This window comes from Solanum stenotomum, chromosome 10 (assembly GCF_019186545.1).
Source record: "Solanum stenotomum isolate F172 chromosome 10, ASM1918654v1, whole genome shotgun sequence".
Taxonomy (NCBI): domain Eukaryota; kingdom Viridiplantae; phylum Streptophyta; class Magnoliopsida; order Solanales; family Solanaceae; genus Solanum; species Solanum stenotomum.
Genome location: NC_064291.1, coordinates 52,645,508 through 52,659,388, shown reverse-complemented (window position 1 = coordinate 52,659,388; position 13,881 = coordinate 52,645,508). Strand labels below are relative to the sequence as shown.

At 31.3% G+C, this 13,881-nt stretch overlaps 3 protein-coding genes across 3 annotated transcripts in view; 1 reads left to right on the top strand and 2 right to left on the bottom strand.

The window, feature by feature from the left end:
• Positions 1-687, top strand: part of LOC125843159 (uncharacterized) — a 1,179-nt gene extending 492 nt beyond the window's left edge. Inside the window, exons 2-4 of the mRNA XM_049522380.1 lie at positions 65-203; positions 486-538; positions 619-687. Coding sequence (XP_049378337.1) covers positions 65-203; positions 486-538; positions 619-687 — 261 coding nt within the window. The remainder of the gene's footprint in view (positions 1-64; positions 204-485; positions 539-618) is intronic.
• A 557-nt stretch (positions 688-1,244) lies between these two features.
• Positions 1,245-2,306, bottom strand: LOC125843158 (uncharacterized). Its single transcript, XM_049522379.1, has one exon. The coding sequence runs from the start codon at positions 2,304-2,306 to the stop codon at positions 1,245-1,247; it is 1,062 nt and encodes a 353-aa protein (XP_049378336.1).
• Position 2,307: 1 nt separating this feature from the next.
• On the bottom strand, positions 2,308-3,711 carry LOC125843157 (uncharacterized). The gene has a single exon (XM_049522378.1). It carries the CDS (start codon positions 3,709-3,711, stop codon positions 2,308-2,310), a length of 1,404 nt encoding a protein of 467 aa, XP_049378335.1.
• Positions 3,712-13,881: the final 10,170 nt, after the last annotated feature.

Sequence of the window (13,881 nt, the reverse complement as noted above, 5' to 3'; positions counted from 1 at the left end):
GATTTTTTTTCTCCCCGGCACTTCTTATAAAGCTGAATAAACTAAAGTACATGTCTTCTTTTAGGATATTGCAAAATTGAATGCAAAAGGGATCGGGACAGTGAGTGGGAAGCTGCTTCTAGGAACAGCTGAAAAGATACCGCCATCAGAATTAGTCGATACAACTGGTGCAGGTGATGCATTTATTGGAGCAGTTCTTTATGGTAAGCAAAATTATACTCTGCAGTCTTTATACCTAATGTTCTTCCTTTAAATGTGTTATATTCCTGCATCGCCCTTTTTCCTCTACCTGTAACAATTGGATCGAGAGATTCTATAAACCTCAATCCATTTTCTTACCTCCTTTCTGGATGTTATTGTTTTTTTCTTTAGTCTTACTTGTGTCTATATCCATGCAAGTTTAAATCTAATGTCATTGTTCCCTTCACGCTTGATAAGGGTTTGTTATGTTTCATTTCTCATGGATTTCCCACTGGCAATTGCAGCTCTCTGTGCCAATATGCCACCAGAAAGAATGTTGCCATTTGCTTCTCAAGTGGTTAGTAGACTTTAGCTTTGTGTCTTATGTAAATTGTAAATGTAAAAGAAGCTAACTTGTGCATTGTGGGTTTATTGCAGGCAGCTATTGGGTGTAGGGCATTGGGAGCAAGAGCTGGTCTTCCCCAACTAACAGACCCTCGATATTGAACGATCCCCAAAATGTGGCCACATTGCTATAGAAGAGAACACAAGTCAAAGTTATTGTCAAGTTGGGACCTTTCTTAGTTTTTTCTCTTTGTCTAGACATATGTTCTGCAATATTTATAACATTTTATGTGAAATATTTGCCCATTGAGCACAAAACCTTCTAAATATCGTTATTGCGAGGCATATAAAGAGTTTAACTACTATGCAATGTGATCAGTGGCGGACCCAGGATTTTCGTTCAGGGGGTTCGAAAAATAAAAGTATAAACGTGTAAATAAGCCAACAAAATAAAATTTCAAGGAAGTAGTAGTATATAGTTTATAGGTACAAAAAGTTGGTTTCGTTACAAGAAATCCGAAACTAACATGAGTGATTACAGTGAAACAAAAAGCTAGCCCTTTACAATATGTCAATCTAGAACTAGGATGCTAAGTAGAGCAAAAAATGGAGCTAACTAGAACAAAAAAAATTAGCACTTCGTAATGTCTCACTCTAGGACTAGAGTGCTAACTACAAACTCCAAAAAGAGGTCAGTGCTAATACTTCTCAAGCACNGTTTACAATACTATTCGACGAGGTTTCATTGCTTGAAAAGACAAAATAATATCATCCGTTGAAACATCCTTAAACACATCCTTCTCCATAAAAGGAACCATGCAACCGCTCAAGAAGTCATCATTCATTCGACTTCGCAACTCATTCTTAATAAATTTCATTCCCGAAGAACCTCTTTCAACGGATGCAGTGGCAACTGGCAGAAGCAAAGCGAATTTCACCAAACGAAATACAAGAGGATAACATGAATGTTTTTTTGTCTGAACCAATCTTTTTGAAAGATCACAAAGCCCATGTAAATCAGAGAACCTTTTATCGATATCACGGACATCAATAATGTAATTTGCTAGTTGATTCTCAAGTGCACACATGCTAAGTTCATCAAAGTCATCAGGATATAATTCAGTCATTCTCATTATTTTCTGGATATCAAAACTTGAAAATGAGTCTACCAGATTCAAACAAGCAACTCCATAAAGCAACTCGGTTGTTACCTCATCAAAACGATCATTGAGTTCTTGCAATTGCCAATCAATTATTTTACAAAATACTTCAACACGATAATGATGAAAAACAATATAATCAGCAGATTTACGCCGTGATCTTCCAGAATTAACATACGGCTCATCAAAATTAGGCACCACAATATTATACTTGATACAAAATGCAGAAACCTCAACAACAAATAAATCCCATCTTTCATTTTCCCTCAACTCTTGTAGCCTTCTCTTGGACACTTTAACAAGTAGCATGGCATTTGCAATGTCTTGCTCCTTTTTTTGTAAACATGTACTAAGATCATTAGTAATTCCTAAAACTTCTTTCATCAAATGCAACATGAATGCAACCTCATAAGTTTGAGCAATTCTGATATATCCTGTTGCCCTGGATCTTTCATCCATAGAATGTGCAGTTTCAACAATATTATCAAGAATGTCCATAATTGTACCAAACTTGAGAATAAAACAATTAAAAGATTTGAAGTGAGATCCCCAACGAGTATCGCAAGCTCTAGAAATACCAACTTCTTGATGCAAGCCTTTACCCGTTTTAAGCTCACCCATATCAAAAGCTTCTTGAATTATTATTTTTTTTAGATTCTCGATAATCATCCATACGTTTATAAGAAGCCGCCAAAACATTAAAAATATTTGAAACCAAATGAACAAGTTCTCCAACTTGAAGACATCTTTTAGAAACACCAACAAGAGTTAATTGAAGTTGATGAGCAAAACAATGTATGGAATAAGCCGATCTACTTTCTTTCTTAATCAACATCTTAAGGCCATTGATATCACCTTGCATATTACTTGCTCCATCATAGCATTGTCCACGCACATAAGATAGACTCAAGGAATGTTGAGAAAGTAAATTGACAATTGCTTCTTTTAGAGATAAAGCACTAGTATTTTTAACATGAACAATGTCAAGAAGTCTCTCCATCACAAATCCTCTTCTATCAACATATCGTAAAACAACCGCCATTTGCTCCTTGCGTGAAACATCAAAAGATTCATCAACCAATAAGGAAAAATAATCACCATTTAGTTCCTTTATGATGCCCTTAATTGTTTCAATCTTGCAAGCAATTACAATATCTTTTTGAATTTTTGGACAAGTCATTTGGTCATTTTGAGGAGCATTTTCCAATACAAACTTACGAACTTCATCACACTTTTGGGCATAAAATGAAAGAATCTCAAGAAAATTACCTCTGTTAAGTGATAATTTAGATTCATCATGACCTCGAAATGCCAAGCCTTGTCTCACAAGAAGTCTTACTACATCAATTGAAGCTGCTAAGCGGATTTGATACCCGTGCTTATCTTGATTAAATTGTTTCTCAAATGAAGCATGTATGGATTGTTGTTGTCGCATTAGATCTTCACATTTTCTTTTTGACTGATTGTGAATGCTAGTATGCCCACCAACATGTGTTTGCAAACTAGCTTTTTTATGCCAACTTCTAAATCCCACACTCGAAAATGTTTCACCTCCGCCTTGAAGATTGTTATTTTGCTTGAATAAATAACAATACAAACAAAAGGCTGCATCTTTACTTATACTATACTCTAACCAATCAGGAAATTCATCAAACCATTTATGATTAAAACGACGCACATCTCCAAAGATGTTTGTTTGTGGAAACTCTCTTAATAGAGGTTGACAAGGTTTTTTTTGGAGATAAGCTCTTCTAATAGCNNACTGATCATCTCCTCTGTCGCCACCGGCGACGAGTTTCCGATGACTAACTTTATGTCCTCCTAAAGCTTGATAAGATCCAAATCCCTTACCATAAACCGAACACTTATACAACATCTTCTCCTCCATCTTCTCCGACGGTGTGTGGATTTTCATCACTGTCACCGACGATGGTAGAGATCGTACCTGATTAACAGAGCCATCGCTCCGTGCAAGCATAATCAAACAAAGCGCCAAATATCCCTCTTCAGTCGGCTGGCGATCCATACTCCGTGGCCTCTTAGATCTCTTCCCTTTAGTCCAATTCTCAAGGTACCGAAGTTGCTACTGACCTTTGCTCTCAAATTGAAACGTCTGCGGATTTGAAGTACCAGTTGGAGAATTCAAAGCTTCAAGGGCCATCTCAATATCAATTTGATTGAATTATTCGTTTATAATGAGACCCGGAAGATTTGGGTCTTTTAATTGAATATTTTAGAGGGAATCGGGTGGGTATGGGTTTATGGGGCGGGTTGTTAGTTTATGAGTTAAAAATAATGATCAAACGGGTAGTTGATTAGGATTAAAACACGTGTATAGGATGAGGGGGCCGTTAGTGAGAGGGGCATGTGTGTACCAATAATTGGACGGCAGGGGCTGAGATGGACCCAAAGTATAACGGAGGGCATAGACGTACCATTTATCAAAGTTCGGGGGTAAATTCGTCCTTTTTCCCATTTAAGAAAATAAATAAGATTTTTTTAAATTTTGTGATCTTTAATTATATTTCAAATTTAGTAAAATATTTTTTTAATCTTGTTGTTTAAAATATGTAAGTTGAAATTAGAGTTGCAATGTTCTTTTTAAAATTGGTTTAAAAAATAGGATAAATAAATTAAAACAATGAAAGTAGTACTTTTTTTTTTTCTTGACGTGGTTGATATCCCCAAATCTAATTTGAGGCCAACGGCAAAATTAAATTGCTGCCAAAAATATGTCAAAAAAAAGCGGCCAACATAGTTCTTCGACTATATATTTTTCCCAAGTTCTTTTCCCCTTGCCAAGAAGACACTTTTCCTTCGCGAAGAAATAATAATGGTAAATTTATTTAATCACATGGATTACAGTTTAATTTAATTTTTTTAAAAAATAAATTTGTTAAGTTTAAGGTGAAAGGATAAAAACAAACATCTTTTGTTATAAAGATCAGTTCAATTAAGTGAAATATTTTAAGGACTAAAATAAACTTCTTTATTATATATTAAAGATCATTTTAATCAAATGAAATATATTAAGGATCAGAATAAAATTAGAATCGGAATAATATGATTCTAATATCGATACCAAAAATCAGATGAGGGAAAAAAAACTTCTTAGAATTGGATGGATGCGGCCCCTCTTGGATGGTAAAGTTGAAAAAAGAGAACTGGAGTCCCAACTATCAATGGTGAAAGTCATAGATGGAAGCAGTTAAGAAAATAAAATTTGTGTATTGAGTCAACTGATTAGTGATTACAAATGAATGTAGGTAGGACCTTTAATATACACACATATACTAAGGTTAATTGTATAAAATGTCTTCTAACAAACTCTGCCTAACTAACTCGTATGCCAACTCAGTTCAACCAGCTGCAACTCGTTTGTCATAGTCATAGTCCTCAATACATGCGTGGTTTCTTCTCAACATTGTAGTGAATAGGTGTGATCATCTCGACTAATTTCATAAATTTTTTATTTTTTTTCCTATTCTTCATGTTAAAATTCAATATGATTTTAATTAAGTAAAGTAATAGTAATACATTTACATGCTCAGGTCAAAGACAAAACTAAACTCTCGCCAAAAATGTCAAGCAATGCGGCCATTCATATACTCCACTTATACATTTTTCCCCTGAACTCTGAAGTCCTTTTAACAAATTTAATTCAATACACCATGCTTTTGAAAATTAAAATATTACAACAGGTATTACTAGGAAAATCACAATTCACAATATTATTCAAATACGAAATTTAAATACAAAAAAAAGAAAAGGATCTATTAAGGTATGCTGAACTTATAATTACACTATTGGTTGTGCCCTGAATAGTAACTTCTGATTTAAAATAGATATATCACTTGTTAACAAAGTGGGATAAATATACTTTTGTCATTTATGAAATGATGCAATGTATTTTCTTTTTTTGTTCATAGATTTATATGTTTTGAATTAAAAATATTTACCTAATCTTTTAAAATTTGAAAAAGTGACATGATTTTATTAAAACTGATCCATTAATTTTTTAACCAACCCTATCCGACCCAAACAAAAATAAAAAACCCAAATTCCCTTCTAGACCTCAAATCATCAAAAGAAGGGAGAATTTGGGTTCTAGCAAGGAATCTAGTTACATTCTGAAAATGCAATCCCTACAAATAATGAAATCTCATCTCATACACATTCATGAAATCTCATACCATACACATTCATGAAATCTCGTACCATAAATCTCAACATAAAACTCATCTCATACCATAAATATAGTTACATGAAATCAATAATCGCAGTGAATTCTCCAATGAGTAATAAAACTTGTTGCTTTCTCCAACTGCTCCTCCATGCATGTTACGATAAATATTCTACAATAAAGAGAGGTAAGATGGCAATTGACACAGAGTCCGGAGCCAAAAGGGCCATTTTTTTTCTTCAAAAAACAAAAACGGCACATCAAAAAAAAATTTAACCAAAAGGGTAAAATCGCTCCTAACAGAGCGATTTTCTTATGACAAAAATTGACGTCGTTTCGTTAAAAGAAATAAAAATCGCTGCTAAATAAAAATTACGTCGTTTCGTTAAGGCAGCGATTTTCTCAAAAAAATAATAATTCTTTTTCTCTTTAAAATCGCTGCTATAGCAGGGTTTTTATTTTAAAAAAATTAAAAGTAAAATCGCTCCTATAACAACGATTTCTTTTTAAGGAATTAAAAAATAAATAAAAAATACATAAATCGCTGCCCTAGCAGCATTCTTATGAATTTTTATATAAAAAAATAAAATAAAATTGCTATGGCATCGTTTTAATTAAAAAAAAACACTGAAGTTGATTCGCTGTCATTCAAGTGATTTAAAAAGTAAGAAAATAATTTAGTATTTTGTAAATTCAAAATTAAAATAAATATGTAAGTACACTGTATTTATATCATAACTATATTATAATAAATAATTGATTTGACCTATAGCAGGATTTAACTTCAAAAGAATTGTTTTTTTTTAATCAAAAGGCTGCCATAGCGATTTTTAAAGAAAAAAAATTCTTATAAAATCGCTGCTTTTATTGATTTTTTTTTTNTTTTTTTATTTCTTAAAACAAATCGCTGCTATAACAGTGATTTTAAAGAAAAGAGTTTTTTTTTTAGAAAATCGCTGCTAAGGCAAAGATATTTATTTCAACGGAACGGCGTCAATTTGTCAAAAGCAAGAGCGATTTTATCCTTTTGGTTAAAAATTTTTTTGATGTGCCCTTTTTGTTTTTCAATGGAAAAAAACTGCTATTTTGGCTCCGGATTCATTGAACACAACTGGTCACTCCATTTGCATTTGCAGGATTGGATTTAGTGGCACGTGATTGGATTCTCAATAAACGTACTCGTGAGTAATATTTTAGGTGTAAAACGTTACTTAGGAGTACGTTTATTCATTTAACGTCGTCAGCTCCGTCAGTTTTTGTCTGTTGAATTTTTAAAATAAAAATACCCTAAAACGTTACTCAGAAATACGTTTATCCTAATTTCGTAAAAAAAATTAAAACATATTATTTTGATGAATTTATTTAAATAATGACCTAATTTGATAAAAAAAAATTCTAAGACAGGCACTGAATAGAAAAGGAGACGTGGGCTAGAAGACATTTTCACAGAAATGCTAAATAAAATGGATCGTTGCGTTCAACTTTCAACTGTCAATTTCTATTGTGCAAACAACCGACAGCCTATCTTAGTCAATACTTTCTAATTTCTATATTTCTAAATAAATGATATTTTAGTTATTTCATTTTATTTCAAAATAATAGATATTTTAGAATTTGAGAATTCGTGAATTATTTCAATAAACCAATAACAATAATAACATATTCAATGTAATTTCACTGATACAATTTGCGGAGGATGATATCTGCTTTGGAGAGGTAGAAAGACTATTTAATCATACTTGCTCAATTTTAGTAACTACTTTTCTATGAATGTTTTGTAATTTGTGATTCGGTTTGTAAACTACGTAACTACACATACATCACTAGCATATATACTGTATTTATCTCTAGTTTAAAACAATTAAAAGATTTAATCAGATACACAAATCCTTTAAATAAGGAATTGAATAATTATCTTAAATCTAAACTTCTTAATTAATGGTTCATTAACAAGTCAAATTATCTTCTTCTTTTTTCACATATGTCGTTTCCTCCATTTCCTCACGTCCACCAGCCCTTCTTCTTCCTTAATTCATCTTCTCCCTCTTTCTTCTTTCATCCTCTCAATACATGTTTGCATGTTCAAATCAACGTTATATATATAAGTTTGTTTCTATTATTTCATTATTCTCACGTATTTTGATATCGTATCTGAGTTAGAGTTCATAATGTTCTAAAATTCAATTTAAAAAAAATTACAAATTAGGTTTTATATTTTTTTAATTTTGTTGTTTCTTAAACACTTTAATGTTTGAACATTCCCAAAATCGGATGATTCTCTTTAAAGTTACTACACATTAACAATTGTAGACTAAATCAAACAACTTTTATTTGTTCATTTTCACTCATGAATTTCTCATTGCAGGGACTGACTCTTCATCCGCCAACATTTAGGTCGAGAATAAATCTAAGTATAGGACAACCCAATAAAGATGAAAGAATTACGCCAAGCTTTAATTAAGAGAAAAAATACACCATTAGATGCACATCAAGTGCAACAATGTTGGATACACATCAGGTGTACATGTATCTAGTTAAGAGTTCGTGTATCTATGTTAAAAAATTTCAGATAAAGGGAGAATTTTGAATCTTTTGACTTTTTTTTTTGGATTAATGATAAGACAAATACTGCACAGTCGTGATTTGTTCTTAAATTCGTGTGTTTCAATTGCATTTCATAATTAGATACACATAATTATGTGTGTGCTTACTATGTATCCGAGATACATGATGTTGAATATAATGTATGAAATTGATACTTAATACATATAAAAGATACATGAAATTAAAATTAGATCATATAAATAGAGACATGAAATTAATATTATATAATATAAATAATACATGCAATTAATACTAGACACATATAACAAATACACAAAAATAATATTAAAAAATAAAGTAAGTCATATAAAATGGGACATAGTCAGTAAATAGCTTGAGTGACTTATAAGTAAACACCTATAATTGAGTGACTTTATTTTAAAAAAAGCATATAGTTGAGTGAATTTTGAATTAAAATGAAATTAAATGATTTTCTATAAATAAAAGTTCATAATTAAGTGATCATCAGAGTTATTATATGTAGTGGCGGAACCAGAAATTTTAATAAAGGGAGTTCGACATCTATTATACATACCTAAAAAATATTTTTAACCATATATAAATAATAATATTTTTCGCCGAGAGGGTTCGGATAACCCCCTCATTATATGTTGCCTCCGCCCCTGAATTTTTATGTTCAATATCTTATATTACCAGCGGAAAATTTATCAACTGTCTAGTACATGAAATTTGGTAGAATTGGATGTGGTCGTGGCAGTGGCCCCTCTTGCATGTTGAAAAAAGAGAAAGCATAATGTTAGATTGTTAGGGAATATCGCTGTTTTGAGTTTTGACAAATCTCACTTTCTGACCCTCAAAATACCCTAATTAGCCCTTTATTGTCCCAAATTAACCGTCCTTCCCTCGCCCAATTTTTTAGTATTTTTTAGGAAATACCCTAACTCTTTCCAATAGAACTTATGATGTGACATTTTAAAAGATTATTGACATTTGATACACCTTGCACACGGTGCTTCTCTATATATAAACATTATTAAATCAACTGCTAATTGTATCTTCTTTATCAATCCCCCTTTATTTCATCTTGTCTCTTAACTTTAATTGTTCAAATGGCTAATAATTCAAGAATTGGACTATTTTTGTTCCAAGCATATTCCACTTTAATGGCTACACAATCCTACATTTTCTATATATACCAGGAACAGAGCACCACAACTTGTTCCCTTACCATTCTTGGATTCTTCTTCACTATTCTCCTCAATTTTCTACAGCTAAAATATCAAGGCACTGATCCTTTTTTGACCCATCCGAAAACCATGAGAGTTTCTGTCAATTCTTTGCTCGTATATTGTTTGATATACGGAATTAAGCTGAAATTTTCTCGTCATTATATGTACAGGAAATTCTCCAACCTCGTACACCATGTTATGGTTTTCTTTAGTTCTCTGTCTTTGGCTTCCACTGCGTCTGTTCTCTTCCCGGACTCTGTTTCCCCTGTTTTGTATCTCCTCTGTTTTCTGCTTTCTGGAGGCGAAATGCTACTTTGGATTTTCGAGAAAATTATACAAAAATTCGAAGAAGAAGAATGGTATTTTGAGAGAAGGAGGATGAGTGGTGAACCAATTTGGAACTATCTAAGAAGGAGGACGAACATGATTGTTTATCCAATGGAACAGAGGTTTACTCTTACCGTCTAATTTTGCAAGAAATATACAGAGAATGAGAGTTTTTCTCTACTTTGTACTATGTTTATTTCTCATGTTGCTTCAAGATTATTTCTCATGCACGTCTTCGGACCTCCACTGAACTTGAATTTTGAATTTATGAATTCTAAATTTTTAAAAAGGTAATTTACTATGTCCTTGATATATTTTTTTATTTATAAAAATAAATATAATATTGTGCTAAATTTACGATACCTATAGAGCATAGTCAACACTCTTACTCCGGCCTCCGTTGTAATTATTTTTCATATCTTCCTCGAACTCAATATATGTTATTCTTTGTTTCTCTCGTCAAGTGTCAAATTATTCACGTGATTGAGACTAATCTATAAACTTCTACTTAGGTAATCAACATAAATAGGATAGACAAATAAATTACCAATTAACTTAACTTAACTCTTATAAAATAACACACTTAAACTTTAATCCAATCGAAACTATCTATTTACNAGGAACAACACAATAAAGATGAAAGAATTACGCCAAGCTTTAATTAAGAGAAAAAATACACCATTAGATGCACATCAAGTGCAACAATGTTGGATACACATCAAGTGTACATGTATCTAGTTAAGAGTTCATGTATCTATGTTAAAAAATTTCAGATAAAGGGAGAATTTTGAATCTTTTAACTTGATATATTTTTCTATTTATAAAAATAAATATAATATTTGTGCTAAATTTACGATACCTATAGAGCATAGGCAACACTCTTACTCCGGCCTCTGTTGTAATTATTTTTCATATCTTCCTCGAACTCAATATATGTTATTCTTTGTTTCTCTCGTCAAGTGTCAAATTATTCACGTGATTGGGACTAATCTATAAACTTCTACTTAGGTAATCAACATAAATAGGATAGACAAATAAATTACCAATTAACTTAACTTAACTCTTATAAAATAACACACTTAAACTTTAATCCAATCGAAACTATCTATTTACTGCTTCTTCGACAAGTAAAAATGAACATTTGGAGGAAATCTTAAAAGTTCTAAAAACAAGATTTTGAAGGAAAATAATATATTTTCCCTAGCAAATTTGAGTTCATTCATGAAAAAACATTTTCACCAAGAATAGTGTCTGAATATCTTCCAAAGTGCAATGAAATTAATCCCTCCTATTCATTTTACTTGTCATGTTTTCCTTTTACAAATTTCTTAAAAATTATTGTTAAAAAGTAATTTGCATATAGCATCTTTATTTATTTATTTTAAGGGATAAGTGTCTGAAACCCCAACTTTGGTCGGATTTGTTATTGCGATACTAAGTTTTCATGAGGAGCTATTACCTCCCTAGACTATTTAATACCGTATTTTAAATATATATATATATTTGCCCACGTGGGCATAAAAAATAATGTAAAATTATAAATAGTAATGTGTGCACGTGGACACATATATACCTTTAAAATACACTATTAAATAGTTCAGGGGGTAAAAAATACGGTATTAAATAGTCTAGGGAGGTAATATGTCCTTATGAAAAGTTTAGTATCGCAACAACAAATCCGATCATAGTTAGAGTATTTTCCAGACCCTTATCCCTTATTTTTATCTCAATTTAATAATAATTTATATGGTTTTCTTTAGTTCTCTGTCTTTGACTTCCACTACCTCTGTTCTCTTCCCGGACTCTGTTTCCCCTGTTTCGTAATTCCTCTGTTTTCTGCTTTCTAGAGGCGAAATGCTACTTTGGATTTTCAAGAAAATTATACAAAAATTCGAAGAAGAAGAAGAAGAATGGTATTTTCAGAGAAGGGGGATGAGTGGTGAACCAATTTGGAACTATCTAAGAAGGAGGACGAACATGTTTGTTTATCCAATGGAACAAAGGTTTACTCTTACCGTCTAATTTTTATTTTTTTAGAAATTCTTACGTAAGTTGTGTGTTTACTGAGTATTTCGAGATTTCAATTGTTGTCTAATGACAATATTGTTGTACTACTCTTTTCTTAGGTCATGTGGACGTGATCGATTTTTCTGAATTTCATGGTATAAAAAAGTTGTATCACTACAGATTAGTAAAATTATATACAACTATGTTTTCATTTTTGAGAAGGTACAAATGTTGTTTCCCTGTTGTGTACTGCTCTCTCGATGCGAAACGTTACTATGGTCTATGGTTCTTCAAGAAAATAATTTCAACAACAATTGTATTTTCAGTGAAGGAGAGGTGGAACTCTACACAATTTCAGTTGTTGTAATTTTAAGTTAGATACATATCATGCATGTCTTCGGACTTTTGAATTTATGAATTTTGAATTCTAAAAAATGTAATTTACTATGTCCTTGATGTTATGGAGATGAAAGGTTACAAAAATAATGACTATAAACGTGGATGTTATCTTCATAAATTATCAATTAACTAAACTTAACACTTATATAATCACACATCTAAACCTCAATCCAATAGAAACTATCTATTTATTTCTTCTTCGACAAGTAAAAATGAAGAGGAGATAACAAAGACGAATTAAAAAAAAACTCTATTGACCCTTTTGGCTCTTCCTTATTAGCAACTAACAAATGGAGTAACGCGTTTTGGCAAACATATTCCAAAGAGAATCCACGTGCTAAAATCCCATTAAATTTATTTGTTTCTCTACTTACCTATACAAAACATAGTTATACAATCATTTATAATTTGATCATTTAATGAAGATAAATTTAGGATTTCGAGTTCCTAAAATATTATAATAATTTTCAATTATTATAAACAAGAGTGTTGATGATTCGATTTGGATTATTTTTTTAATCGAAATCAAATCAATTCAGTTGATTTTTTAAAATTTAAAAACAAAACAAATAAAAACCATAGATTTAGTTTGGTTTATTATTTTAAGATGTTCACGATTTGGTGAAAAATAAAACTAAAACACAAATCAAATCAAGCTGACTAAAGAAGTCCAAAACTCACTTACTGATTAAGATGTTACGATTAGATGGTTAGTCATTGTCTTATTTTTAAGGTTCCCAATTTTTAATTCATAATGCATAAGATATTCATTCTTGTGTTTTTTTTTTCTTAGAAAAAGTAAGTTTTTATGTTGTTTCGTAAGATAATTACTACATATTTTTATAATAAAATTTTGGGAAGAAAGTCTGAAATATATTCGAACTTTGACCGAAATTGTTGTTACGATACCGAACTTTGGAAAAGACTTTTTACCCCTGCACTATTTAATAGTGTATTTTAAAGGTATATATGTGTCCACGTGGACATCATATATATTGCATAATTATAAATTGTAACGTGTCCACATGGACACATATATACCTGAAAAAGTGAAAATGAAAGAACAAAAAATGAAGAAACTTTTGACAAGCCGCTTCCCCTATAAATACACATTGAATCAACTGTTAATTTCTACCTTCTTCATCAATCCCCCTTTATTTCTTCTTGTCTCTTAACTTCAATGGCTAATAATTCAAGAATTGGCCTATTTTTGTTCCAAGCATATTTGTTAAAGAATGACATGTTAAAGAATGACAAAAGTCCCAAATCGGTGGTTAATGAGATGGGTGGACTCCTTATAAGGCTTGGGCAATCCTCCTCCCTTTGAGCTAGCTTTTGGGGTGTGAGTTAGGCCTAAGACATAATATATGTGAATTTAACTCAATATTTTAAAATATTTTTTCAAGAGTTTCTCATTACATAAAAAATATATATAATAAAATAATTACACCTTTTTATAAATGTGCAGAGGTACAAAATTCATAGC

Coding starts and splice junctions, on each gene's coding strand:
- LOC125843158 (XM_049522379.1), bottom strand. CDS start 2,306: ATGGGTGAGCTTAAAACGGGTAAAGGCTTGCATCAAGAAGTTGGTATT.